Below are 25,428 nucleotides of genomic sequence, written 5' to 3'. Positions count from 1 at the left end.
AGGTAGAGTCCGTGGGTTTTGACAACACTGGCCAGAGGTATCATATAAGTGTTGAAGAGGGTGGGATGAGCGAAGATCTTGGGGTTCTCCATAGATGATTTACTTGGGTTCGAAGGTTAAAGGGGAAGGCAACGTTTTGCGTTTTTCCACTGAGCAACTAGGCGATCCATCTGAGAGCAGCTCCTTTGATGATTAAGTGGGCGTCTACAGAAGTCAAAAGGTTAAGAACCCCTGCTGTAGATTACTGTAGGAGAATTCCCCCCCCTCCCCCATCTCAGGCAATGATAATGGTAGCGTAATAAACCATGGCTGGATTTCAACACCCCTCCCTCCACCAAGGAATACTTTATGACATTCAAACTTGTGTTTCCCAATTTGCCCCAGCAAAACCGGCCTGGTAGGCCTGTGGACTATAAATAAAACGCAACGTAAAACTTCAAACTGAATGTACTATGTTATGCAAACGTGCAGGGAGTATATTGTCTGGCAGGCGTCCGCCCATAACTGTGGGGAGATTTTGTTCCCCATAAACGTCACCTTCCCGGCTGTATATAGTGGGGTTCTCAGGGAGCAATAGAGACAAGCCTACACTCTCGGTCTAATACAGTCACTCAGACCCGGATTTTACCAGCATCTGTAAGTTTAGAGAGACAACAGGCAGCGTGTTCCATGCAGACATCATCAAGAGCTTTGGCAGACAGCGAGGTCTTTCACCTATCATTCCCTTCTGTGAACGCTATCAATGTTGCTGTAGTTTAGGACTTAAGCAATCATTGCCCTAGGCGGTGGCCCTGGTGCAGGGGCAGCACAAAGGGCCCTCTGTGCCCTCTCAATAGCAAACCATGGGTACAGATCCATGGGGTGCAATGTGGTCTTGATCCAAATCAAGTTTCCTCGCTCCGTATTCTTTTCTCAATTGTAGGTTATTGCTGCAGGACCTACCTTCCGTATCTCTGAGTAGTACTTCCAGTCTCTCAGCTGCATCGGTGAAGTGTGTTGATTCTAGGCCTGATCTACGTTGTGTCCGCCTTTAGCCCGTCCTCCATTGTTTCCAGTTCAGTGGTTTTCTCGCTTTTTTGTGTAAATCTTCACGCAGCAGCGCCACTTCCACAGAGACAGTATCTATCTTTGTTTCCAGCACCTGTCTTGTTTGGTTGATGGCTTGTAAAATCTGGTCCCCCATGGGTGGCAGGGCTGAGTCCATGGTCGCCCCATCACCCCCGTCATCATTGCACTAGTGCAGGATTTCACTCCCCCCAGCATTGGGTACATCTTGGTCTGCTGGAAGGCCATAGATGTCCTGCCTTTATCCAATGCGAGACCTTTGGATGTCCCTCAGTAGGGGGTAGCCCAACACCTTTCAAGTGCCCAAGTTTTTTCAGGTTATCTTTCCAAGGAGGCCTTCTCACCACAACAAGCATTGGTTTTGTGTGTAACTGGGCCTTGTGTAATCTGGCAGCAAGCTGGCATGTGCCATAGGATCCACCAGGGAACCCACTGAGGTACAGTCACCACCATGACAGGTTCTAAATGGTTGGGTCTTAATTCCCCAGCTATCCACAATAAGCGGCCAATGGGTACCCTCTCACTGTATCAGACAGCATGGAATGGCATGCCCCATCACGTCCTCAGCCACCAGACCAGCCAGGTCACTGTCCAGCGCAATAAGTTTTCTGCCAATATGTTTTTCATTAGTTGTTTTAAGTGTGAAGGGTATGCCCAGGCGTGGGTCTTCTGAGCTCGCCATGCCACCGGATTCAAGCAGGCCTGGCTGATGAAGGGTAATACCCTGAAGCCGGTCCCAGGATGCTTGTTCCTGGTCCAGGGAGGACCTGGCCTGGCAGTTCGGGCTGGACTGTTCCCATAAAGAGCAGGTTTAAAACTGATTTGCATGTAATCCACCTGGATCATTCCGGTTTTATGCCAGGCAGAAACAAAGCACTCAACCTGTGACAGCTGCATGGAGTACTTGGACGTGCATCAGAAATCCGGGAGGATGCACTCATGCTGTTGCTTGATGTACAGGTGGCTTTGGACACAGTGGAATGGCCCTTCATGTTTGTGGTTTTAGAAAAGTTGGCATTTGGCCCCCATTCGTCCCCTGGGTCCGACTTCTATATGTGGACCATCTTGCCCAGGTGGTGGTAAATTGAGGTACTTCAGATGTATTTCCCCTTCGACGGAGCACAATCCAGAGTTGCCCACTCTCTCCCCTCATTTTTGCTTTAATCCTGGAGCCATTGGTGGCCTGGGTCCGAAGTGATTTCTTGATCGGATGGCAGAGATGAACTGCAGACTAGGAGGATAGCATCTCCCTTTATGGAGATGACATCCTACTTTACATAGCCAATCCATCCTCCATGCTCGACAGGGTAATGCATGTATTCGCATTTTATCGGAAATACTCCGGCTACACAATTAACTGGAAAAAGTCCCTGAGCTATGTCCTTCACAGGGTTACCCCGAGTTTGCCTGACGACTGCGAGGCCAGGGTAGTTATGGGGGCTTTCACTCCTGGAAATCTTTATCACCAGAAATCTCACTGCTTTTTTCATCCACAACCTTGAGCCACCACTTAAACGCTTGCAGAGAGATGTGCAACACTGGAGACCATTGGCTCTTTCTTTACTGAGTTGGTACGATGATGGGATAGCCTTCCCTGATGCCCAGAAATATTATTGTCCATCACAACTAATCGTTGTTAACCAGTGGGTTCACCCCATGAAGGACGGACCTGCCAATAGGATAGATAGGAGAAACATGCAGCCTGTAGACCACCTGCGAGCCATCTATGGGGGAGTGAGCCACACGTCCCTCTTCAACCCTACAGCCATCACAATTTTCCTGTGGTACACAGCACTGGCAGCTATAGGTTGGTGAGGGTAAGATCACACAGGGCACCCCCTTGTGGGACACCGTGTGTCTAGGCACCATAGCCCTACAACAGGGCTTTGATAAGTGGGACCTCATAGGCCTATCTTGGGTGGGTGACTTGTGGAGGAATAGGGAAATAGGGAAAACGAATACCAAATGGCGCCCACTGAGGCCTACAGGTATTTGCAAATCTGTCATTTCCTGTATAAGGTGCTTCAGAGGTGAGAGGACCTTCCTGAGTCCTCCCCCTCTTGAGGATAGGCTGCTAGATGCCTACCTAGCCAAAAAGGCGATTTTGCTTACCTACCGGAAGCTGTTACACAATTCCCCTGACACCATGACCAAACGGCGAGAGGCCTGGGAGCGGGACCTGGGTGGTTTAGAGGATGATGAATAGCCCAAGGCTTTGGCCTATTCTCGAGAGGTGGCGGTATGCTCACAATTTCATCTTATACAGCTTAAGATCCTCCATAGGTGTTATTATGCAGCTACAGCATAGGTGAAAATGAGTATAACTGACATGGCACTATGCCCCAAGAAATGTGGCCAAGAGGGTATGTTTTATCATATGGTATGGAGTTGCCCAGTACTCCAGAGGTTTTGAATTGCAGAAGTTGACTACCTTAATAGTGTCTGTGCAAGTGAAATGGAGGCGTCATCGAAGTGGTGCCTCCTAAACATTTGGGGTAAAATTGATCTTACCCGCATGAACTGCCTTTGGTTCACACTGGGGCTAATATCGTTCAACGCAACATAGCTAGACTTTGGAGAGATTATGCAACACTGAAATTGATACATTGTAAGAGGGAAATGGACTTGTGTTTGCAGGCAGAGATGGCAGTCTATGAAAGCAGGGGTTGTCTGAAAAAATGGACCAAGGTATGGGGGAAATCGAATGGCTATCACAGGAATCTGTGTACTCCTGTTGTGAATGTCCTTTGAAATGCGTGGGATCAGGAACGGCTAGACATCTTTGCTGCCTAGTGGGTTGTAGGGGGAGGAGTGGAGGATATGGAGGCTTGTGAGATCGATTGAGACTCTACCACTGTGTGCCAATGTAATTTTACCGACAAAACCACAGGAGTGTAACCCGTAGACCAAACTGAGATCAGGGTAATAACAATGTAATTGTAACAATATCTCAGCAGGAATTATTGAATTATTTGTAGTCGTATGTACAAGACATTACAAACACACAGAGAGAAAAAGAGGCTGCAAATATTTTGATTAATGCGCCGATGGGCGTCATATATTTAGGGAAGATTAACGAAAGAGTCAGCAGATTATAACAGCACTGTTCGGTCTAAATACCAAAACAACCCTAAGGGAAAAAGTGTACAATGTGCTCGTGACATAAGTGTGACGGCGCAAGTGACAACGTGAAGAAAACCATAGCAAGGGGCGCAACACAATATATACAGAGTATGTACAAATTCAAGGTTCCAAGCAACAATTTAAATTGTTCATCTGAAAGTTCTCAAGGAGTTTTTTACAAGGGAACCAAAAGATCAAAGAGCGCCAAAAGGATTTGGAGCTGATGGGCACAGGTCGACGACGTTTCGATCCTTAATAAATTCGGATCATCCTCAGGACCAGGGTCGTAAATTTCAGGGAGTGCTGTGGCCCGGGGGAGGGGAACTCTGTCAAGGAGGGTTCCGGGTAGAATGATAAGAAGGTCACGATGTGTCCAGGAGAGACATCAGAGGACTCGAGTTAGTTAAAGCGTCTCGCGGGCAGGAGCGGAGCTGCGGAACCGGAGGGGCTTCGGTAGAGCTCCGCACACATCCGTGGCGGCTTGATGTACCTTCGTGAAATTTTGGACCACGACTCCCCTGACCTGCTAATCTAAAACACTAAAGCGCCTTTCTGCGCCCCTCCGGTTCCGCAGCTCCGCTCCTGCCCGCGAGACGCTTTAACTAACTCGAGTCCTCTGATGTCTCTCCTGGACACATCGTGACCTTCTTATCATTCTACCCGGAACCCTCCTTGACAGAGTCCCCCTCCCCCGGGCCACAGCACTCCCTGAAATTTACGACCCTGGTCCTGAGGATGATCCGAATTTATTAAGGATCGAAACGTCGTCGACCTGTGCCCATCAGCTCCAAATCCTTTTGGCGCTCTTTGATCTTTTGGTTCCCTTGTAAAAAACTCCTTGAGAACTTTCAGATGAACAATTTAAATTGTTGCTTGGAACCTTGAATTTGTACATACTCTGTATATATTGTGTTGCGCCCCTTGCTATGGTTTTCTTCACGTTGTCACTTGCGCCGTCACACTTATGTCACAAGCACATTGTACACTTTTTCCCTTAGGGTTGTTTTGGTATTTAGACCGAACAGTGCTGTTATAATCTGCTGACTCTTTCGTTAATCTTCCCTAAATATATGACGCCCATCGGCGCATTAATCAAAATATTTGCAGCCTCTTTTTCTCTCTGTGTGTTTGTAATGTCTTGTACATACGACTACAAATAATTCAATAATTCCTGCTGAGATATTGTTACAATTACAATGTAATTTTACCATCATGCGTGTTCCAAAATGTCACCATGATTCTTTTTGGTTTGTATGCAAATAAAAAGATCTTAGAAAAAAAAGACTTATTTGCATATAGCTGGGTCCAAACTGGAATTGCTGGCAAGCAAAAAACACTGGATTTAACCCAGATCTGGGTCTAGGGATGAATGCTTGATTTGTTCAGCATTCCGTCCGTTATCAGGTCGTTTTGCATTTGTCGCCCTAAGTGGGACAGGTATGCACAGACGTGAGTCCCTTGCTCACTTTGCCTCTGGATTTAAGCTAGCATGGCTGATGAGTGGTGATACCTCAAAACAGGTCTCAGGATGCTTATTTCTGGTCCAGGGAGAAACTGGCCTGGCAGTTCAGGCTGGACTGTTCCCATGGGGAGCAGGGTCAAGACTGATTTATATATGTCTGGATCCAAACTGAAATGGCGTGGCAAACAAAAACACTATGAATTCAACCCAGATCTGTTACTGGAGGTGAATATTTGATTTTTTCAACATTCCGTCCATCATCTGTTCTTTTTGCAAGTACTTCAGTGAGGCTCGGACCCAATCAGTACTACCAAGCTCTTCGGAGTATCTCCCTCCCACGATCTGCTTTACTTTCAGGAGGAGATGTCGTTGTAGACTCTCAGGAAAATGCAGGATTCATGATGAGGGCCCAAAGCCTAGGACTCAATCAATCAATCAATCACGGAACTTATATCGCGCACTACTCACCCGTAAGGGTCTCAAGGCGCTTGGGGAAGGGGGTCTGCTACTGCTCGAACAGCCAGGTCTTGAGCTGTTTCCTGAAGGCCAGGTGGTCCTGTGTCATCCGCAGGTGGACGGGTAGGGAGTTCCAAGTCTTAGCTGCCAGGTAGGAGAATGACCTTCCTCCAGCGGTGGCTCTCTGGATGCGAGGGACAACGGCGAGGGCGAGGTTAGCGGAACGTAGCTGGCGGGTGGGCGTGTAGAAGGTGAGGCGGCTGTTGAGGTACCCTGGGCCTAGGTCGTGGAGGGACTTGTGTGCGTGGGTGAGGAGTCTGAACGTGATCCTCTTGTTGACAGGGAGCCAGTGCAGGTCTCTCAGGTGGCACGAGATGTGGCTGCGTCGGGGGACGTCCAGGATGAGTCGGGCGGAGGCGTTCTGGATACGCTGAAGTCTTTTCTGAAGCTTGGCTGTAGTACCGGCGTAGAGGGTGTTTCCGTAGTCTAGTCTGCTGGTGATGAGAGCCTGGGTGACCGTCTTCCTGGTCTCGGTCGGGATCCATCGGAAGATCTTTCGGAGCATGCGGAGGTTGTGGAAGCAAGCTGAGGAGACGGCGTTGACTTGTCTGGTCATCGATAGGGAGGAGTCCAGTATGACGCCCAAGTTGCGTGCGTGGTCCGTCGGTTCAGGTGCGGTGCCTAGTGCCGGGGGCCACCAGGAGTTGTCCCATGCGGAGGGTGATGGTCCCAGGATGAGGACTTCTGTCTTGTCCGTGTTCAGTTTCAGGCGGCTGGTGTTCATCCATTAAGTGACGTCTGTCATCCCTTCGTGCAGGCTGGCTTTGGCGGTGTCGGGGTCTCTGGAGAGGGAGAGAATCAGCTGGGTGTCATCGGCGTAGGAGATGATGTTGAGGTTGTGTTGGCGTGCGATGGCAGCGAGGGGTTTCATGTAGATGTTGAAGAGAGTGGGGCTGAGCGACGATCCTTGCGGGACGCCGCAGATGACTTCGGTGGCCTCGGAGCGGAACGGAGGGAGGCGTACTCTCTGTGTTCTGCCGGAGAGGTATGAGATGATCCATTCCAGAGCCTTCCCTTGGATGCCGGTGTCGTTGAGGCGTTGTACTAGTGTGCGGTGGCAGACAGTGTCAAATGCTGCGGAGAGGTCTAGGAGGATGAGTGCCGCTGTTTCGCCGTTGTCAAGCAGGGCTCGGATGTCGTCGGTGGCTGCGATGAGGGCGGTCTCGGTGCTGTGGTTGGCTCTGAATCCGGACTGTGATGGGTCGAGGGATCCGTTCGCCTCGAGGAAGGCTGCCAGTTGCTTGTTGACGACCTTCTCGATGACTTTGGCGGGGAAAGGAAGGAGCGAGATGGGGCGGAAGTTCTTGAGGTTGGTCGGGTCCGCTGTTGGTTTCTTCAGCAGAGCGTTGAGTTCGGCGTGCTTCCAGCTCTCCGGGAAGGTTGCTGTGTTGAAGGAGGTGTTGATGATGTCTCAGAGGTGGGGTGCGATGGTAGAGGCTGCCTTGTTGAAGACATGATGGGGGCACGGGTCGGTCGGAGATCCGGAGTGGATGGTGTTCATCATGCGTGACGTGTCTTCGGGGGTCACCTCGGTCCATGTCTGGAGGGTGGCGGCGGGGTGCGAAGGTTCAACCGATGGGTGCGGGGGTGAAATGTCGAAGCTGTTGTGGATGTCGGCGATCTTGCGGTGGAAGTACGAGGCGAGGGAGTCGCAGAGGTCCTGTGAGGGAGTGATGTCGTTGTTGCCGGTGCTGGGGTTGGAGAACTCCTTGACGATGTTGAAGAGCTCCTTGCTGTCATGGGCGTTCTTGTCCAGTCGTTCCCGCAGAGATTTCTTCTTGGTGGTGCGGATGAGCTGGTGATGTCTGCGAGTGGCGAGTTTGAGTGCGGTCATGTTGTCGGCGGTCTTGTTGAGGAGCCAGGCCTTCTCGAGGGTGCGGCAGGCCTTCTTGGAGTCCTTAAGTTCGTCCGTGAACCAGGGGGCCTTCTTGCTTCTGGGCCTGGTGAGGGGGTTCTTCAGTGGGGCGAGGTCGTCTGCACAGGAGGTCAGCCACTGCGTGAGGTCGAGGGCAGCTGTGTTAGGGTCCGTAGTCCTGACAGGTGGGCTCTGGCTGAGGGAGGTGGCTAGCTGGTCGGCGGTGATCCTGCTCCAGTTTCTGTGGGGAGCCTGCTTCGGGTGATGGTGGACCGTGTTCTTTCTGAAGCTGAAGTGGATGCAGCTGTGGTCGGTCCAGTGAAGTCCGGTGGAGTGGCTGAAGGTGACGTGCTTGCTGGACGAGAAGAGTGGGTCGAGCGTGTGGCCGGCGTAGTGGGTGGGGGGTTGACCAGTTGCTGAAGTCCGAGGTTGGCGAGGTTATCCAGCAGGGCGGTGGTGTTGCGGTCATTGTTGTTCTCCAGGTGGAAGTTGAGGTCCCCGAGGAGGATGTAGTCGGCGGAGGGGAGGGCGTGAGGGCTGATGAAGTCTGCGATGTCCTCGCAGAATTGTGCGCGTGGTCCTGGGGGTCTGTAGACGAGGGTGCCTCTTAGGGTAGTCTTGGGGTCGGTGTGGATCTGGAAGTGCAGGTATTCGGCGGCGTTGAATACGTCGATGGAGTCAGTCGAGATGCGAATGGTGCTCTTGTGTACGATGGCGATGCCTCCTCCGGTCTGGTTGACGCGATCCTTCCTGATGATCTTGTAGCCGTCCGGGATGGCTATGGCGATGTCGGGGGCTGAAGAGTCGTTCATCCAGGTTTCCGTGAGGAAGGCGACGTCTGGAGATGCTGTGTCGAGGAGGTTCCAGAGTTCCACGGCGTGTCTGTGGACGGAGCGGGTGTTGAGCAGGATGCACTTCAGGTGGTTGCTGTTGTCCGTCTTGGTGGGCGTGGTGCTTGTTTGGAGGCAGGAGAAGTTGCAGGAACGGCAGGCGAAGGGTCCATGGGTGCGTCACGGGGACGCTCGGTAGCATCCGGGGGCTCGGGCGGTTTTGAGTGCGATGAGCGTTGCGAAGTCGTAGGTCCTGCGAGGGGGCTGACGGGCGCGGGGGCCAGGGGGTCTGGCGCTGGGCGCGGTCCAGGCGTGGACGGGCGCAGACGGGCTTACCTTTGGCGCACCTTCGGCGCACATAAGGCGCTCCCGCTGCGCGCGTCCGCTGCGCGGTCGCTGAGAGGGCGTCATAAATCAGGAGCCGGGAGGGAGGGTCACCTGGGAGGCGGGAGCGGGGTGGCCAATGGGCAGGGTGGGGAGGCGGGACTGCAGGCGGAGGCGGGAGCAGGAGGCAGGAGACCGGGGCAGCGGCGGCAGGAAAACGGCGTGAAAACGGAGGGGAAGTGACCGGGCAGCGGCGGTGGTCAGCGGCCGAGGAAGGGGCAGCAGCGGCAGGCGCAGAGTGGCAGGCGGCACCTACGAGCTAGCAGTCAGAGGCAGCGGCGAAGAGAAGGTGAGTGGCGGCAGTCCCAGCGGTAGGCAGGCGCCAGGCAGGCGGCAGAGCAGTGAGGTAGGAGCGACCGGCTGTGGGGGCACAGGGGGTCACACTGACCAGCCCGTCACGGTCCCCTTAAATCAGGAGCCCGGAGGGAGGGTCACCTGGGAGGCGGGAGCGGGGTGGCCAATGGGCAGGGAGGGGAGGCGGGACTGCAGGCTGAGGCGGGAGCAGGAGGCAGGAGACCGGGGCAGCGGCGGCAGGAAAACGGCGCGAAAACGGAGGGGAAGTGACCGGGCAGCGGCGGTGGTCAGCGGCCGAGGAAGGGGCAGCAGCGGCAGGCGCAGAGTGGCAGGCGGCACCTACGAGCTAGCAGGCAGAGGCAGCGGCGAAGAGAAGGTGAGTGGCGGCAGTCCCAGCGGTAGGCAGGCGCCAGGCAGGCAGGCGGCAGAGCAGTGAGGTAGGAGCGACCGGCTGTGGGGGCACAGGGGGTCACACTGACCAGCCCGTCACGGTCCCCTTAAATCAGGAGCCGGGAGGGAGGGTCACCTGGGAGGCGGGAGCGGGGTGGCCAATGGGCAGGGAGGGGAGGCGGGACTGCAGGCGGAGGCGGGAGCAGGAGGCAGGAGACCGGGGCAGCGGCGGCAGGAAAACGGCGCGAAAACGGAGGGGAAGTGACCGGGCAGCGGCGGTGGTCAGCGGCCGAGGAAGGGGCAGCAGCGGCAGGCGCAGAGTGGCAGGCGGCACCTACGAGCTAGCAGGCAGAGGCAGCGGCGAAGAGAAGGTGAGTGGCGGCAGTCCCAGCGGTAGGCAGGCGCCAGGCAGGCAGGCGGCAGAGCAGTGAGGTAGGAGCGACTGGCTGTGGGGGCACAGGGGGTCACATTGGCCATCTTGCCAGCCCTGCCCCTGTAGGGGCCACATCCTAAACCCACACTAATATCAACATTTGTGCTCCTGTGTACAAGGATCTTTAAAGACTGGGACAACAGTTTTGAATTTAAGGCTTTAAAAGAAAAGGCAGTTGAGGCATCAAATTTCTGTCCTACGAAGAGAGCATTGATCAGATAATAAGGTTAAAAAAGAGAGAAAAAACATCCTTTCCACTTTTTTCAACTTAACACCTCTTTCTAACCTAATGAAATGTTTAAAATCGACAATCAGAGGAAAATTCCTAAAATTTGGATTATAACTCCATTCAATAGCAGAGTTTGGGGCCAGATGAAAACATCTAAACGCCTTTAAATGGCAATACTGTAGACTCTGTGGCTACAGCTCTGAATCAATATCAAACATTATCCACGCTTGTCCAAGCCTCCTATCTCAAAGAAAAATGTTATCGCAACCAGTCTTTAATTGTATGGGAATCTGCAACAGCAAATGCATATCAGGTGAGGGCATTCAATTGGGGTTGTTAGTCAAACATTTAGACCTTGCCATGCCTGAATTACAGCAGAACCACACCGAGCACTGCGAGTGGAACCAAACATGATGGGAAAGCCTGCAAAAAAGAGGCTTCAGATTGAAAGCAAACATATGTTAATACATTCTCTTGGAAAGGATTATCCTTTTTTATAGTTTTGTAACAAGGAATGAACATATAACTGCACAGGACAGAGTGAAGCAACTGATGTCTGTGACATGGTATTTGCGACAGACTGCGTGTACTGTACCTGCTGGGGAAGGTGAGGGTAGAAATGAGTTCTGCACTGCTGCTGGTCAAGCGCCACACGTTGATCGTGCCATCCTGTGAGCCAGTGGCCAACAGCTCCCTGGTACAGCTCCAGTCGCAGCTTGTAGCCTACAGGATAATAGTGCAAAGTCATTAATGCAGGTTGTCTAAAATTTCTTGGACATCTGCTGTCCCTTCTCAGTCTGTGACACGCATACATCATCCTCTCATTGGAAAAGTGTATTATATGTAATTTGTGACACCCTCCACCCAGCATCCCTAAACCTTCTCACCTCTCTAACCTTATGTTGTGTCTTCTAACTTTAGGAGTTGCGGTTGGTTTAAGGAATTAAAAGTATGCATCACGCCCACATTGGTCCTTTTCATCAGTAAATACATATTATAAGCTCTTCTCACATGCCTTGTAGTACAAATAAATACTAATTTGGCCACCCAGGTCTGGGCAACCTCTAATCTGGTTTCATAACCCAAAACTCAACTCAAACTCAAAAGTGGCATCTAGAACCTGACAATAAACCTGGACACTATTCTTCCAGATTTAGACATCAAACACCACATGACTTGGATAGTTCTTCACGTATAACCTTATGGGATGTGGGGAGCTGGGGGATGTTTGAACTTAAAACTACCATTTGGAGAAAAGTCAATGCCCAAACCCACTCCATCTGCATTGTCAGCCTTACCATTTATGGGGAGGGAACATCAGGGACCGGAGGTGTACCTCTTAGTGACTGAGCTCAACACCAGTCGAGAAAGCATTGTTTGTGTTTGATTCAGGGGCTGGGAGGGAATTCAACTCCAAAACAGCCCTAGGATCAGAGAATGTGCTGTTCCTTTCCCCACACTTAGAAACAGCCTCAACCAATATGTCACAGAGAAACCTTTGCCAGTTAATTATAAAATAATCAGTGGTTTTATCTGGCCTACTTGAAAACATTTACACAGATATTATTCAGCTAGTAGCCGCATCCCTAATTCATCCGCTAGCAGTCTGCTTCTTAATTCATCAGCTAGCAGTCTGCTTCTTAACTCATCAGCTAGTGGCATGCTTCTTAAATCACCAGCTAGCAGTCTGCCTCTTAACTCATCAGCTAGTGGTCTGCTTCTTAAATCACCAGCTAGCCGTCTGCCTCTTAACTCATCAGCTACTAGTCTGCTTCTTAACTTATCAGATTGTAGTCTGCTTCTTAATTCATCAGCTAGCATTTTGCTTCTTAACTCATCAGCTAGCAGTCTGCTCCTTAATTCATCAGCTAGCAGTCTGCTTCTTAATCCATAAACTATTAGTCTGCGTCTGAACTCATCAGCTAGCAGTCTGCTTCTTAACTCATCAGCTAGCAGTCTGCTTCTTAATCCATCAGCTATTAGTCTGCTTCTGAACTCATCAGCTAGCAGTCTGTTTTTTAACTTCTGCTTCCTAACTCTTCAGCTAGTAGTCTGCTTTGTAATTAATCAGCTGGCAGTCTGCTTCTTAACTCATCAGCTAGTGGCATGCTTCTTAAATCACCAGCTAGCAGTCTGCCTCTTAACTCATCAGCTAGTAGTCTGCTTCTTAAATCACCAGCTAGCAGTCTGCCTCTTAACTCATCAGCTAGTAGTCTGCTTCTTAACTTATCAGCTATTAGTCTGCTTCTGAACTCATCAGCTAGCAGTCTGTTTTTTAACTTCTGCTTCCTAACTCTTCAGCTAGTAGTCTGCTTTGTAATTAATCAGCTGGCAGTTGGCTTCTTAACTCATCAGCTAGAAGTCTGCTTCTTAACTCATCAGCTAGTAGTCTGCTTCTTAACTCATCAGCTGGTAGTCTGCTTTGTAACTCATCAGCTGGTAGTCTGCTTCCTAACTCATCAGCTAATAGCCTGATTCTGAACTCATCAGGTAGTAGTCTGCTTCTGAACTCATCAGCTAGTAATCTGCTTCTTAATTCAGCAGCTAGTAGTCTGCTTCTTAATTTATCAGCTAGTAGTCTGCTTCTTAACTCATCAGCTAGCAGTCTGCTTCTTAATCCATCAGCTATTAGTCTGCTTCTGAACTCATCAGCTAGCAGTCTGTTTTTTAACTTCTGCTTCCTAACTCTTCAGCTAGTAGTCTGCTTTGTAATTAATCAGCAGGCAGTCTGCTTCTTAACTCATCAGCTAGCAGTCTGTTTTTTAACTTCTGCTTCCTAACTCTTCAGCTAGTAGTCTGCTTTGTAATTAATCAGCTGGCAGTTGGCTTCTTAACTCATCAGCTAGCAGTCTGCTTCTTAACTCATCAGCTAGTAGTCTGCTTCTGAACTCATCAGCTAGTAGTCTGCTTCTTAAATCATCAGCTAGTAGTCTGCTTCTTAACTCATCAGCTGGTAGTCTGCTTTGTAACTCATCAGCTGGTAGTCTGCTTCCTAACTCATCAGCTAATAGCCTGATTCTGAACTCATCAACTGGTAGTCTGCTTCTGAACTCATCAGCTGGCAGTTGGCTTCTTAACTCATCAGCTAGCAGTCTGCTTCTTAACTCATCAGCTAGTAGTCTGCTTCTGAACTCATCAGCTAGTAGTCTGCTTCTGAAATCATCAGCTAGTAGTCTGCTTCTTAACTCATCAGCTGGTAGTCTGCTTTGTAACTCATCAGCTGGTAGTCTGCTTCCTAACTCATCAGCTAATAGCCTGATTCTGAACTCATCAGGTAGTAGTCTGCTTCTGAACTCATCAGCTAGTAATCTGCTTCTTAATTCAGCAGCTAGTAGTCTGCTTCTTAATTTTATCAGCTAGTAGTCTGCTTCTTAATTCATCAGCTAGCATTTGGCTTCTTAACTCATCAGCTAGCAGTCTGCTCCTTAATTCATCAGCTAGCAGTCTACTTCTTAATCCATCAGCTATTAGTCTGCTTCTGAACTCATCAGCTAGCAGTCTGCTTGTTAACTAATCAGCTAGCAGCCTGCTTCTTAATCCATCAACTATTAGTCTGCTTCTGAACTCATCAGCTAGCAGTCTGTTTCTTAACTCATCGGTTAGTAGTCTGCTTCCTAACTCTTCAGCTAGTAGTCTGCTTTGTAATTAATCAGTTGGCAGTTGGCTTCTTAACTCATCAGCTAGCAGTCTGTTTCTTAACTCATCAGCTAGTAGTCTGCTTCTTAACTCAACAGTTAGTAGTCTGCTTCTTAATTCATCAGCTATTAGTCTGCTTCTGAACTCATCAGCTAGCAGTCTGCTTCCTAGCAGTCTGCTTGTTAACTAATCAGCTAGCAGCCTGCTTCTTAACCCATCAACTATTAGTCTGCTTCTGAACTCATCAGCTAGCAGTCTGTTTCTTAACTCATCGGTTAGTAGTCTGCTTCCTAACTCTTCAGCTAGTAGTCTGCTTTGTAATTAATCAGTTGGCAGTTGGCTTCTTAACTCATCAGCTAGCAGTCTGTTTCTTAACTCATCAGCTAGTAGTCTGCTTCTTAACTCAACAGTTAGTAGTCTGCTTCTTAATTCATCAGCTATTAGTCTGCTTCTGAACTCATCAGCTAGCAGTCTGCTTCCTAACTCTTCAGCTAGTAGTCTGCTTTTTAATTAATCAGCTGGCAGTTGGCTTCTTAACTCATCAGCTAGCGGTCTGCTTCTCAACTCATCAGCTAGTAGTCTGCTTATTAACTCAACAGTTAGTAGTCTGCTTCTTAATTCATCAGCTATTAGTCTGCTTGTTAACTCTTCAGCTAGTAGACTGCTTTGTAATTAATCAGCTGGCAGTTGGCTTCTTAACTCATCAGCTAGCAGTCTGCTTCTTAACTCATCAGCTAGCAGTCTGCTTCTTAATCCATCAGCTATTAGTCTGCTTCTGAACTCATCAGCTAGCAGTCTGTTTCTTAACTCATCAGCTAGTAGTCTGCTTCCTAACTCTTCAGCTAGTAGTCTGCTTTGTAATTAATCAGCTGGCAGTTGGCTTCTTAACTCATCAGCTAGCAGTCTGCTTCTTAACTCATCAGCTAGTAGTCTGCTTCTGAACTCATCAGCTAGTAGTCTGCTTCTTAAATCATCAGCTAGTAGTCTGCTTCTTAACTCATCAGCTAGCATTTTGCTTCTTAACTCATCAGCTACCAGTCTGCTCCTTAATTCATCAGCTAGCAGTCTCCTTCCTAATCCATAAACTATTAGTCTGCGTCTGAACTCATCAGCTAGCAGTCTGCTTCTTAACTCATCAGCTAGCAGTCTGCTTCTTAATCCATCAGCTATTAGTCTGCTTCTGAACTCATCAGCTAGCAGTCTGTTTTTTAACTTCTGCTTCCTAACTCTTCAGCTAGTAGTCTGCTTTGTAATTAATCAGCTGGCAGTTGGCTTCTTAACTCATCAGCTAGAAGTCTGCTTCTTAACTCATCAGCTAGTAGTCTGTTTCTTAACTCATCAGCTGGTAGTCTGCTTTGTAACTCATCAGCTGGTAGTCTGCTTCCTAACTCATCAGCTAATAGCCTGATTCTGAACTCATCAGGTAGTAGTCTGCTTCTGAACTCATCAGCTAGTAATCTGCTTCTTAATTCAGCAGCTAGTAGTCTGCTTCTTAATTTATCAGCTAGTAGTCTGCTTCTTAACTCATCAGCTAGCAGTCTGCTTCTTAATCCATCAGCTATTAGTCTGCTTCTGAACTCATCAGCTAGCAGTCTGTTTTTTAACTTCTGCTTCCTAACTCTTCAGCTAGTAGTCTGCTTTGTAATTAATCAGCTGGCAGTCTGCTTCTTAACTCATCAGCTAGTGGCATGCTTCTTAAATCACCAGCTAGCAGTCTGCCTCTTAACTCATCAGCTAGTAGTCTGCTTCTTAAATCATCAGCTAGCAGTCTGCCTCTTAACTCATCAGCTAGTAGTCTGATTCTTAACTTATCAGCTAGTAGTCTGCTTCTTAATTCATCAGCTAGCATTTTGCTTCTTAACTCATCAGCTAGCAGTCTGCTCCTTAATTCATCAGCTAGCAGTCTGCTTCTTAATCCATAAACTATTAGTCTGCGTCTGAACTCATCAGCTAGCAGTCTGCTTCTTAACTCATCAGCTAGCAGTCTGCTTCTTAATGCATCAGCTATTAGTCTGCTTCTGAACTCATCAGCTAGCAGTCTGTTTTTTAACTTCTGCTTCCTAACTCTTCAGCTAGTAGTCTGCTTTGTAATTAATCAGCTGGCAGTTGGCTTCTTAACTCATCAGCTAGCAGTCTGCTTCTTAACTCATCAGCTAGTAGTCTGCTTCTGAACTCATCAGCTAGTAGTCTGCTTCTTAAATCATCAGCTAGTAGTCTGCTTCTTAACTCATCAGCTGGTAGTCTGCTTTGTAACTCATCAGCTGGTAGTCTGCTTCCTAACTCATCAGCTAATAGCCTGATTCTGAACTCATCAACTGGTAGTCTGCTTCTGAACTCATCAGCTGGCAGTTGGCTTCTTAACTCATCAGCTAGCAGTCTGCTTCTTAACTCATCAGCTAGTAGTCTGCTTCTGAACTCATCAGCTAGTAGTCTGCTTCTTAAATCATCAGCTAGTAGTCTGCTTCTTAACTCATCAGCTGGTAGTCTGCTTTGTAACTCATCAGCTGGTAGTCTGCTTCCTAACTCATCAGCTAATAGCCTGATTCTGAACTCATCAGGTAGTAGTCTGCTTCTGAACTCATCAGCTAGTAATCTGCTTCTTAATTCAGCAGCTAGTAGTCTGCTTCTTAATTTTATCAGCTAGTAGTCTGCTTCTTAATTCATCAGCTAGCATTTGGCTTCTTAACTCATCAGCTAGCAGTCTGCTCCTTAATTCATCAGCTAGCAGTCTACTTCTTAATCCATCAGCTATTAGTCTGCTTCTGAACTCATCAGCTAGCAGTCTTCTTGTTAACTAATCAGCTAGCAGCCTGCTTCTTAATCCATCAACTATTAGTCTGCTTCTGAACTCATCAGCTAGCAGTCTGTTTCTTAACTCATCGGTTAGTAGTCTGCTTCCTAACTCTTCAGCTAGTAGTCTGCTTTGTAATTAATCAGTTGGCAGTTGGCTTCTTAACTCATCAGCTAGCAGTCTGTTTCTTAACTCATCAGCTAGTAGTCTGCTTCTTAACTCAACAGTTAGTAGTCTGCTTCTTAATTCATCAGCTATTAGTCTGCTTCTGAACTCATCAGCTAGCAGTCTGCTTCCTAACTCTTCAGCTAGCAGTCTGCTTGTTAACTAATCAGCTAGCAGCCTGCTTCTTAATCCATCAACTATTAGTCTGCTTCTGAACTCATCAGCTAGCAGTCTGTTTCTTAACTCATCGGTTAGTAGTCTGCTTCCTAACTCTTCAGCTAGTAGTCTGCTTTGTAATTAATCAGTTGGCAGTTGGCTTCTTAACTCATCAGCTAGCAGTCTGTTTCTTAACTCATCAGCTAGTAGTCTGCTTCTTAACTCAACAGTTAGTAGTCTGCTTCTTAATTCATCAGCTATTAGTCTGCTTCTGAACTCATCAGCTAGCAGTCTGCTTCCTAACTCTTCAGCTAGTAGTCTGCTTTTTAATTAATCAGCTGGCAGTTGGCTTCTTAACTCATCAGCTAGCGGTCTGCTTCTCAACTCATCAGCTAGTAGTCTGCTTCTTAACTCAACAGTTAGTAGTCTGCTTCTTAATTCATCAGCTATTAGTCTGCTTGTTAACTCTTCAGCTAGTAGACTGCTTTGTAATTAATCAGCTGGCAGTTGGCTTCTTAACTCATCAGCTAGCAGTCTGCTTCTTAACTCATCAGCTAGCAGTCTGCTTCTTAATCCATCAGCTATTAGTCTGCTTCTGAACTCATCAGCTAGCAGTCTGTTTCTTAACTCATCAGCTGGTAGTCTGCTTCGTAACTCATCAGCTGGTAGTCTGCTTCCTAACTCATCAGCTAATAGCCTGATTCTGAACTCATCAGGTAGTAGTCTGCTTCTGAACTCATCAGCTAGTAATCTGCTTCTTAATTCAGCAGCTAGTAGTCTGCTTCTTAATTTATCGGCTAGTAGTCTGCTTCTTAATTCATCAGCTAGCATTTGGCTTCTTAACTCATCAGCTAGCAGTCTGCTCCTTAATTCATCAGCTAGCAGTCTACTTCTTAATCCATCAGCTATTAGTCTGCTTCTGAACTCATCAGCTAGCAGTCTGCTTGTTAACTAATCAGCTAGCATCCTGCTTCTTATTCCATCAACTATTAGCCTGCTTCTGAATTCATCAGCTAGCAGTCTGTTTCTTAACTCATCGGTTAGTAGTCTGCTTCCTAACTCTTCAGCTAGTAGACTGCTTTGTAATTAATCAGCTGGCAGTTGGCTTCTTAACTCATCAGCTTGCAGTCTGCTTCTTAACTCATCAGCTAGCAGTCTGCTTCTTAATCCATCAGCTATTGGTCTGCTTCTGAACTCATCAGCTAGCAGTCTGTTTCTTAACTCATCAGCTAGTAGTCTGCTTCCTAACTCTTCAGCTAGTAGTCTGCTTTGTAATTAATCAGCTGGCAGTTGGCTTCTTAACTCATCAGCTAGCAGTCTGCTTCTTAACTCATCAGCTAGTAGTCTGCTTCTGAACACATCAGCTAGTAGTCTGCTTCTTAAATCATCAGCTAGTAGTCTGCTTCTTAACTCATCAGCTGGTAGTCTGCTTCGTAACTCATCAGCTGGTAATCTGCTTCCTAACTCATCAGCTAATAGCCTGATTCTGAACTCATCAGGTAGTAGTCTGCTTCTGAACTCATCAGCTAGTAATCTGCTTCTTAATTGAGCAGCTAGTAGTCTGCTTCTTAATTCATCAGCTAGCATTTGGCTTCTTAACTCATCAGCTAGCAGTCTGCTCCTTAATTCATCAGCTAGCAGTCTACTTCTTAATCCATCAGCTAGCAGCCTGCTTCTTAATCCATCAAATATTAGTCTGCTTCTTAATTCATCAGCTGGCAGTTGGCTTCTTAACTCATCAGCTAGCAGTCTGCTTCTTAACTCATCAGCTAGTAGTCTGCTTCTTAACTCAACAGTTAGTAGTCGGCTTCTTAATTCATCAGCTATTAGTCTGCTTGTTAACTCTTCAGCTAGTAGACTGCTTTGTAATTAATCAGCTGGCAGTTGGCTTCTTAACTCATCAGCTAGTAGTCTGCTTCTTAACTCATCAACTGGTAGTCTGCTTCTGAACTCATCAGCTAGTAGTCTGCTTCTGAACTGATCAGCTAGTAGTCTGCTTCTGAACTCATCAGCTAGTAGTCTACTTCTGAACTCATCAGCTAGTAGTCTGCGTCTGAACTCATCAGCTAGTAGTCTGCTTCTGAACTCATCAGCTAGTAGTCTGCTTCTGAACTCATCAGCTAGTAATCTGCTTTTGAACTCATCAACTAGTAGTCTGCTTCTTAACTCATCAGCTGGTAGTCTGCTTCTTAACTCATCAGCTAGTAGTCTGCTTCTGAACTCATCAGCTAGTAGTCTACTTCTGAACACATCAGCTAGTAGTCTGATTTTCAGTGTGCTGTGAGCCCCAGAAGTGTAATGACAACACATCATTGGAGACACCTTTGAAGGCTGCGTGTTCTTGGTTTCTATGACTCACATGAGATCATCCCAGCACCTGTATGTTACAGATTTGATAGTATGGTCCAGATGTACTATTTTATCACGCAGCTCAAAGCAGCAGCCGCAAATGATGCGCTGTGTGAGAAATGCTTTGATCGCCATAAGTTGGCAGGGTATGCTCAGACTTGATTCCCATGCTCACTTTGCCACTGGATTCAAGCAAGCCTGGCTGAAGACGGCTGAAATGCCAGAAACCGGTCCTAGGAAGCTTGTTTCCGGTCCAGGGAAGACATGGCTTGGCAGTTCGGGCTGGACTGTTCCCATGAGGCACAGGGTCAGACTGATTTGCATATGGCCATGTCTGAACTGGGGTGGCAGAGTGGGCAAAAGAACGGTGATGGATTAAACCCAGATCAGTTGACTGGGGGTGAGTGCTTGCAATGTTCAACACTCCGTCCATCATTTCCTTTGGTTTTGCTTTGTTCGCCATAAGTTGGCAGGGTATGCTCAGACGTGAGTACCTTGCTCACTTTGCCACTGGATTCAAGCAAGCCTGGCTGAAGACGGCTGTAATGCCAGAAACCGGTCCTAGGAAGCTTGTTTCCGGTCCAGGGAAGACATGGCTTGGCATTTCGGGCTGGACTGTTCCCATGAGGCACAGGGTCAGACTGATTTGCATATGGCCATGTCTGAACTGGGGTGGCAGAGTGGGCTAAAGAACGGTGATGGATTAAACCCAGATCAGTTGACTGGGGGTGAGTGCTTGCAATGTTCAACACTCCGTCCATCATTTCCTTTGGTTTTGCTTTGTTCGCCATAAGTTGTCAGGGTATGCTCAGACGTGAGTCCCTTGCTCACTTTGCCAATGGATTCAAGCAAGCCTGGCTGAAGACGGCTGAAATGCCAGAAACCAGTCCTAGGAAGCTTGTTTCCGGTCCAGGGAAGACATGGCTTGGCAGTTCGGGCTGGACTGTTCCCATGAGGCACAGGGTCAGACTGATTTGCATATGGCCATGTCTGAACTGGGGTGGCAGAGTGGGCTAAAGAACGGTGATGGATTAAACCCAGATCAGTTGACTGGGGGTGAGTGCTTGCAATGTTCAACACTCCGTCCATCATTTCCTTTGGTTTTGCTTTGTTCGCCATAAGTTGTCAGGGTATGCTCAGACGTGAGTCCCTTGCTCACTTTGCCACTGGATTCAAGCAAGCCTGGCTGAAGACGGCTGAAATGCCAGAAACCGGTCCTAGGAAGCTTGTTTCCGGTCCAGGGAAGACATGGCTTGGCAGTTCGGGCTGGACTGTTCCCATGAGGCACAGGGTCAGACTGATTTGCATATGGCCATGTCTGAACTGGGGTGGCAGAGTGGGCTAAAGAACGGTGATGGATTAAACCCAGATCAGTTGACTGGGGGTGAGTGCTTGCAATGTTCAACACTCCGTCCATCATTTCCTTTGGTTTTGCTTTGTTCGCCATAAGTTGGCAGGGTATGCTCAGACGTGAGTCCCTTGCTCACTTTGCCACTGTATTCAAGCAAGCCTGGCTGAAGACGGCTGAAATGCCAGAAACCGGTCCTAGGAAGCTTGTTTCCGGTCCAGGGAAGACATGGCTTGGCAGTTCGGGCTGGACTGTTCCCATGAGGCACAGGGTCAGACTGATTTGCATATGGCCATGTCTGAACTGGGGTGGCAGAGTGGGCTAAAGAACGGTGATGGATTAAACCCAGATCAGTTGACTGGGGGTGAGTGCTTGCAATGTTCAACACTCCGTCCATCATTTCCTTTGGTTTTGCTTTGTTCGCCATAAGTTGGCAGGGTATGCTCCGACGTGAGTCCCTTGCTCACTTTGTCACTGGATTCAAGCAAGCCTGGCTGAAGACGGCTGAAATGCCAGAAACCGGTCCTAGGAAGCTTGCTTCCGGTCCAGGGAAGACATGGCTTGGCAGTTCGGGCTGGACTGTTCCCATGAGGCACAGGGTCAGACTGATTTGCATATGGCCATGTCTGAACTGGGGTGGCAGAGTGGGCTAAAGAACGGTGATGGATTAAACCCAGATCAGTTGACTGGGGGTGAGTGCTTGCAATGTTCAACACGCCGTCCATCATTTCCTTTGGTTTTGCTGTGTGAGAACAAAGAGCATGACAGCGCCATACTTACACAAATATGGCACTCCCCTCTTCCTCATGCTGTGTGACATTGACACTGTGTCTCCGTGACTCTTGCATAGGTTTTGTACTGGAAGGATAAACTAACTTTAAACATTTTCCCACTTTGTCAGTGTGCTGTACAGTGCAGTACATGTGCAAAGTCAGAAAAGAAAGGAGAATTTAAAGAATTTCTCCTTCATAGCACCTATTTGAAATGGGTGTAGTTTTTGCAGCAAAATCCGGTGTAGTTTTTTAAGTAAATAGGGTTTTACGTCAAAAGCCTTGGGTGGTTGCATGGGAATGCCCTTGCATTATCCATGGTATGCCCACTTGGCTCTAAGTAATGCAAAGTAGCGCTGCTTTACATTACTTTCGAGTTATTTTCTAGTGCTAAAGAAGTTTAGCGCTGGAAAGTAAGTTCATAAAAAAAGATTTACCATTGTTTTGCATCACTTTTGCGATGCAAACACAGAGCTAAAACTTTTGTTTTGTTTTACAAGAGGCCTGCATCCCTGGAGTATCACTTCTTCTTTATGCTCCGTTGGATTAGGCCTCTCAATCATATCTATAAAGCAATGTATAGCCACCCTGCGTGACTTTGAATGGGCTTATAGATGTGGAGTAAGGCAAGGCAGCTCAACGTGCTGCGTTGCCCTAATCTGTGTCAAGGAGGCGTTTCATGGGTTTTGGGGTGGGTGTTCCCACTCAACACCTATGGATTTTGACACTTCCTCAGATTTACAACATCACATAAACCAGGGGAGCACCAAAAATGTACGCCTCCCCAGGTGAGGTGTAACAAGGAGAAATGTTTATCTTTCTCCTTATTTGTTTCTCTTTCCATGTGTGCTGCATTTGCAGCACACATAGAACGAAGAAAATGCCTCTTGTGATTATTTTTGTGCAGGAAAGTGTCCCTTCTTGCACAAAACAGTCCTACCAACAACTAAGACTCCCTTGTATCATGGTGAAAAGGTGTGTGCGTTGCCTGTAAATTGTGCACCAGCTGAACGGACATGAATGCACCGTATCTTGTAAATTCGGTGCATTCGTGCCCTACGATTTGGCATAAGGCAGTGCAGCCAAATGACCTGCAGCGCTGTCCTATGCCAGTCCTTTGTAAATGACGCCCTCAGTATTTGTGACCTATCCTAGAAAGTTTTTCAGACATGTTTATTTGTATGGGTTGTCTGAAGATTTCTTCGACACTGGTGAGTAGTGTAGAGATACCTGCTGGGAGGCATAAGCTCAAAGCTAGCTCGAGTGGGGATAGGTCTATGGAAAGCATGACCCCCAAGGCTCTAAAGTTGGTGAGCATGTACAGAGCTTTGAAACCTCAAAGTCACACTTGAGAAGGAGTGTTAAAAGGAGGGAACAGGATAACTGCCCCAGACCTGGAGATGAGAAAGACAGGACAGGCCCATTATACAAACACATGAGTGTGGGAGATCATGTGTATGTTCCGTGATGGAAAACTAGACTAGAGAGCATGTGCTTGTCAAAACAATCATATATTGTGGCTTCTACCTGGAATTCAATCAATTTATCTCTTGGCTGCAAAGAACTGTCAACCCTACTGCAGCTGTTCCCTCTCCCCCTACCTCTCTTGAATTGTGCCTTTTCCACTGTGACCCACCATGATGGAATATTTCAGGCAGGTGGTATGCTATCTAATGGTAAAGGCTCACCCGGTTCTGGTGGGCTTCTAGAGTAAGAGTGGGACACTTGCGCAGCTCAGAGTTCAAGTCAGCATAAGTGCGGGGTCGAGCACCACCGTTTGTCTCCCACATAGAGAGAATGCAGAGAAGCTGTTGTGAGGCCCACTGACGATGTGTGGGGGACACGTTGACCGAGAGGCAGCAGGCAGCCAGGGCATTGAGGAGCTCCAAGGGTCCGGAATATTCAACAGTGACCTCTGCAGAGAAAGAAAGCATACATGTGAGTCGTGTACCACTCAGGATGGATGTCAACATCTGACTAGCAGCAGTGTCACACCTGGAAAAAATGTAGGGCTCGATTCACAAAGGTAAACTTACACTTTTGTGCAATTCTACTACTTTTTGGTATTCACAAAGGTAAACTTAGACCAAAAGTCTAACTTTACTAGTTTTTGGTATTCAGAAAGGTAAGTTACTACTAGTAAAGTTAGACTTTTGGTCTAAATTTACTTTTGTGAATACCGAAAAGTAGTAAAGTTAGACTTTTGGTCTAAGTTTACCTTTCTGATTACTGAAAAGTAGTAGACGTACACAAAAGTGTAAGTTTACCTTTGTGAATTGGGCCCAGAGTGTCCACATCAGAGAGAAGTAGGATGGGCTTCATTAGAGGTGTAAGGCTTGAGCACTCAGGAAACAACAACCTGCTACTCATCTCACTGCCAGAACAACAATACCAGGACATACATGTCAATCTGGATACGAAGGCCGAGTGGCTTCCACCACCTCCCGCGCAAGCATTTCAATATCAGGGAGGCAGTGACTGACTTTCACCTCACTCCTGCAGGCACACAGAGCTGAGCTCTGGGACAAGCAAGACCATCATTATCACATCATTACCCAGCAAGTTGATGCCAGGAGACCATGCAATGCCAACTCTAAGAAGAGGCAGGGTGGCTGAGCTCAACTCATTGACAATATTCTAAAACCAGGAGAAAATAGAGGGCCACCCTCATGCAAAGAAAGGAATCCTCACCACTGCTTTCTCAAACCAAGTTTGTTCCCATTGGCTAGTCATTGCACCCTCGCTCACTATCATTGATTTAAACTTCCCTGATCTGTCTTTTTATCTGCGGAGGCCAGAATAACTAGGATGCGGTTTCGATCATGCTGCCATCTTTAAGTATTTCATTGATTAAGCTCTCTGGTGTAGCTTGAAACTAGTATATCCATTTTTCATTCCCTAACTTTACACCCACTCTTTGACAAACATATTAAAGTTTAAATGTTCACACAAAAGCAATGGTTATGGGAATTTGCAAGGTGGGTACGAGCGGAATGTGGGGTGTGCCAATGGTAGGTTTACAACGCAGTATAACAGGGATGAAGGATGGAATGGACTTAGTAGAAGTCTAGATTTTACAGGAAATGGGAGACCCTGAACTGGGACAAGATGTGGAGGGAACAGTTGAATAATATTCTTTAGTGTGTCTGTGAAGCTGTTCTGCTGTAACTTGATGTGATAGTGCCAATTATGCTGTTTAAGTGATCAATTGTAATATATATAGATTTACTTTTATTTGCACACGGTGTGGCTCACATCTTTCGCCTTGTTTAGGGGTGGTCGGTGGGACAAGCTAATGAATTGTAATGTTATTTTGTTTTTTAAAGTCAATGCATTTTTTAAACCCTGAAAGGGTCTCAAATTGAATCTGTGAGAAGGGCTGCATATGCTTGTTTAATGCTAATACACATATTGAACTTTCCTCATGGGCAAAAGTGGATTTTAAATTGCCAGCCTGCCCATAATGTGACATGACTTGGGTTTTAGACCACAACACATTAGCAAGCAAATAACAGCAATAAATGCTCCGATGTGGGAATTACCACTTAATAACCAATATGCATGTATGCAGTCAATGTTTGCATTTGCCTTTTCAAGATGGAGGCTGCAGCTCTTACTGGTGGCCAGGTCTA

At 47.6% G+C, this 25,428-nt stretch overlaps 1 protein-coding gene across 7 annotated transcripts in view; it reads right to left on the bottom strand.

The window, feature by feature from the left end:
• The window catches only part of LOC146863653 (putative E3 ubiquitin-protein ligase HERC1), a 1,482,062-nt gene that overhangs the window by 408,118 nt on the left and 1,048,516 nt on the right, over positions 1–25,428 (bottom strand). For all 7 annotated transcript variants that reach the window (XM_085627737.1, XM_085627739.1, XM_085627735.1 and 4 more), the window contains 2 exons: positions 23,485–23,711; positions 11,177–11,304 (listed from right to left, as the gene is read on the bottom strand). In XM_085627737.1, the coding sequence (XP_085483863.1) occupies positions 11,177–11,304; positions 23,485–23,711 (355 nt within the window). The remainder of the gene's footprint in view (positions 1–11,176; positions 11,305–23,484; positions 23,712–25,428) is intronic.

Source organism: Triturus cristatus, chromosome 2_1, assembly GCF_964204655.1.
Source record: "Triturus cristatus chromosome 2_1, aTriCri1.1, whole genome shotgun sequence".
NCBI classification, from domain to species: Eukaryota; Metazoa; Chordata; class Amphibia; order Caudata; family Salamandridae; genus Triturus; species Triturus cristatus.
Note: the sequence above shows the minus strand (reverse complement) of the source record. Positions and strands in the feature narration are given on the sequence as shown.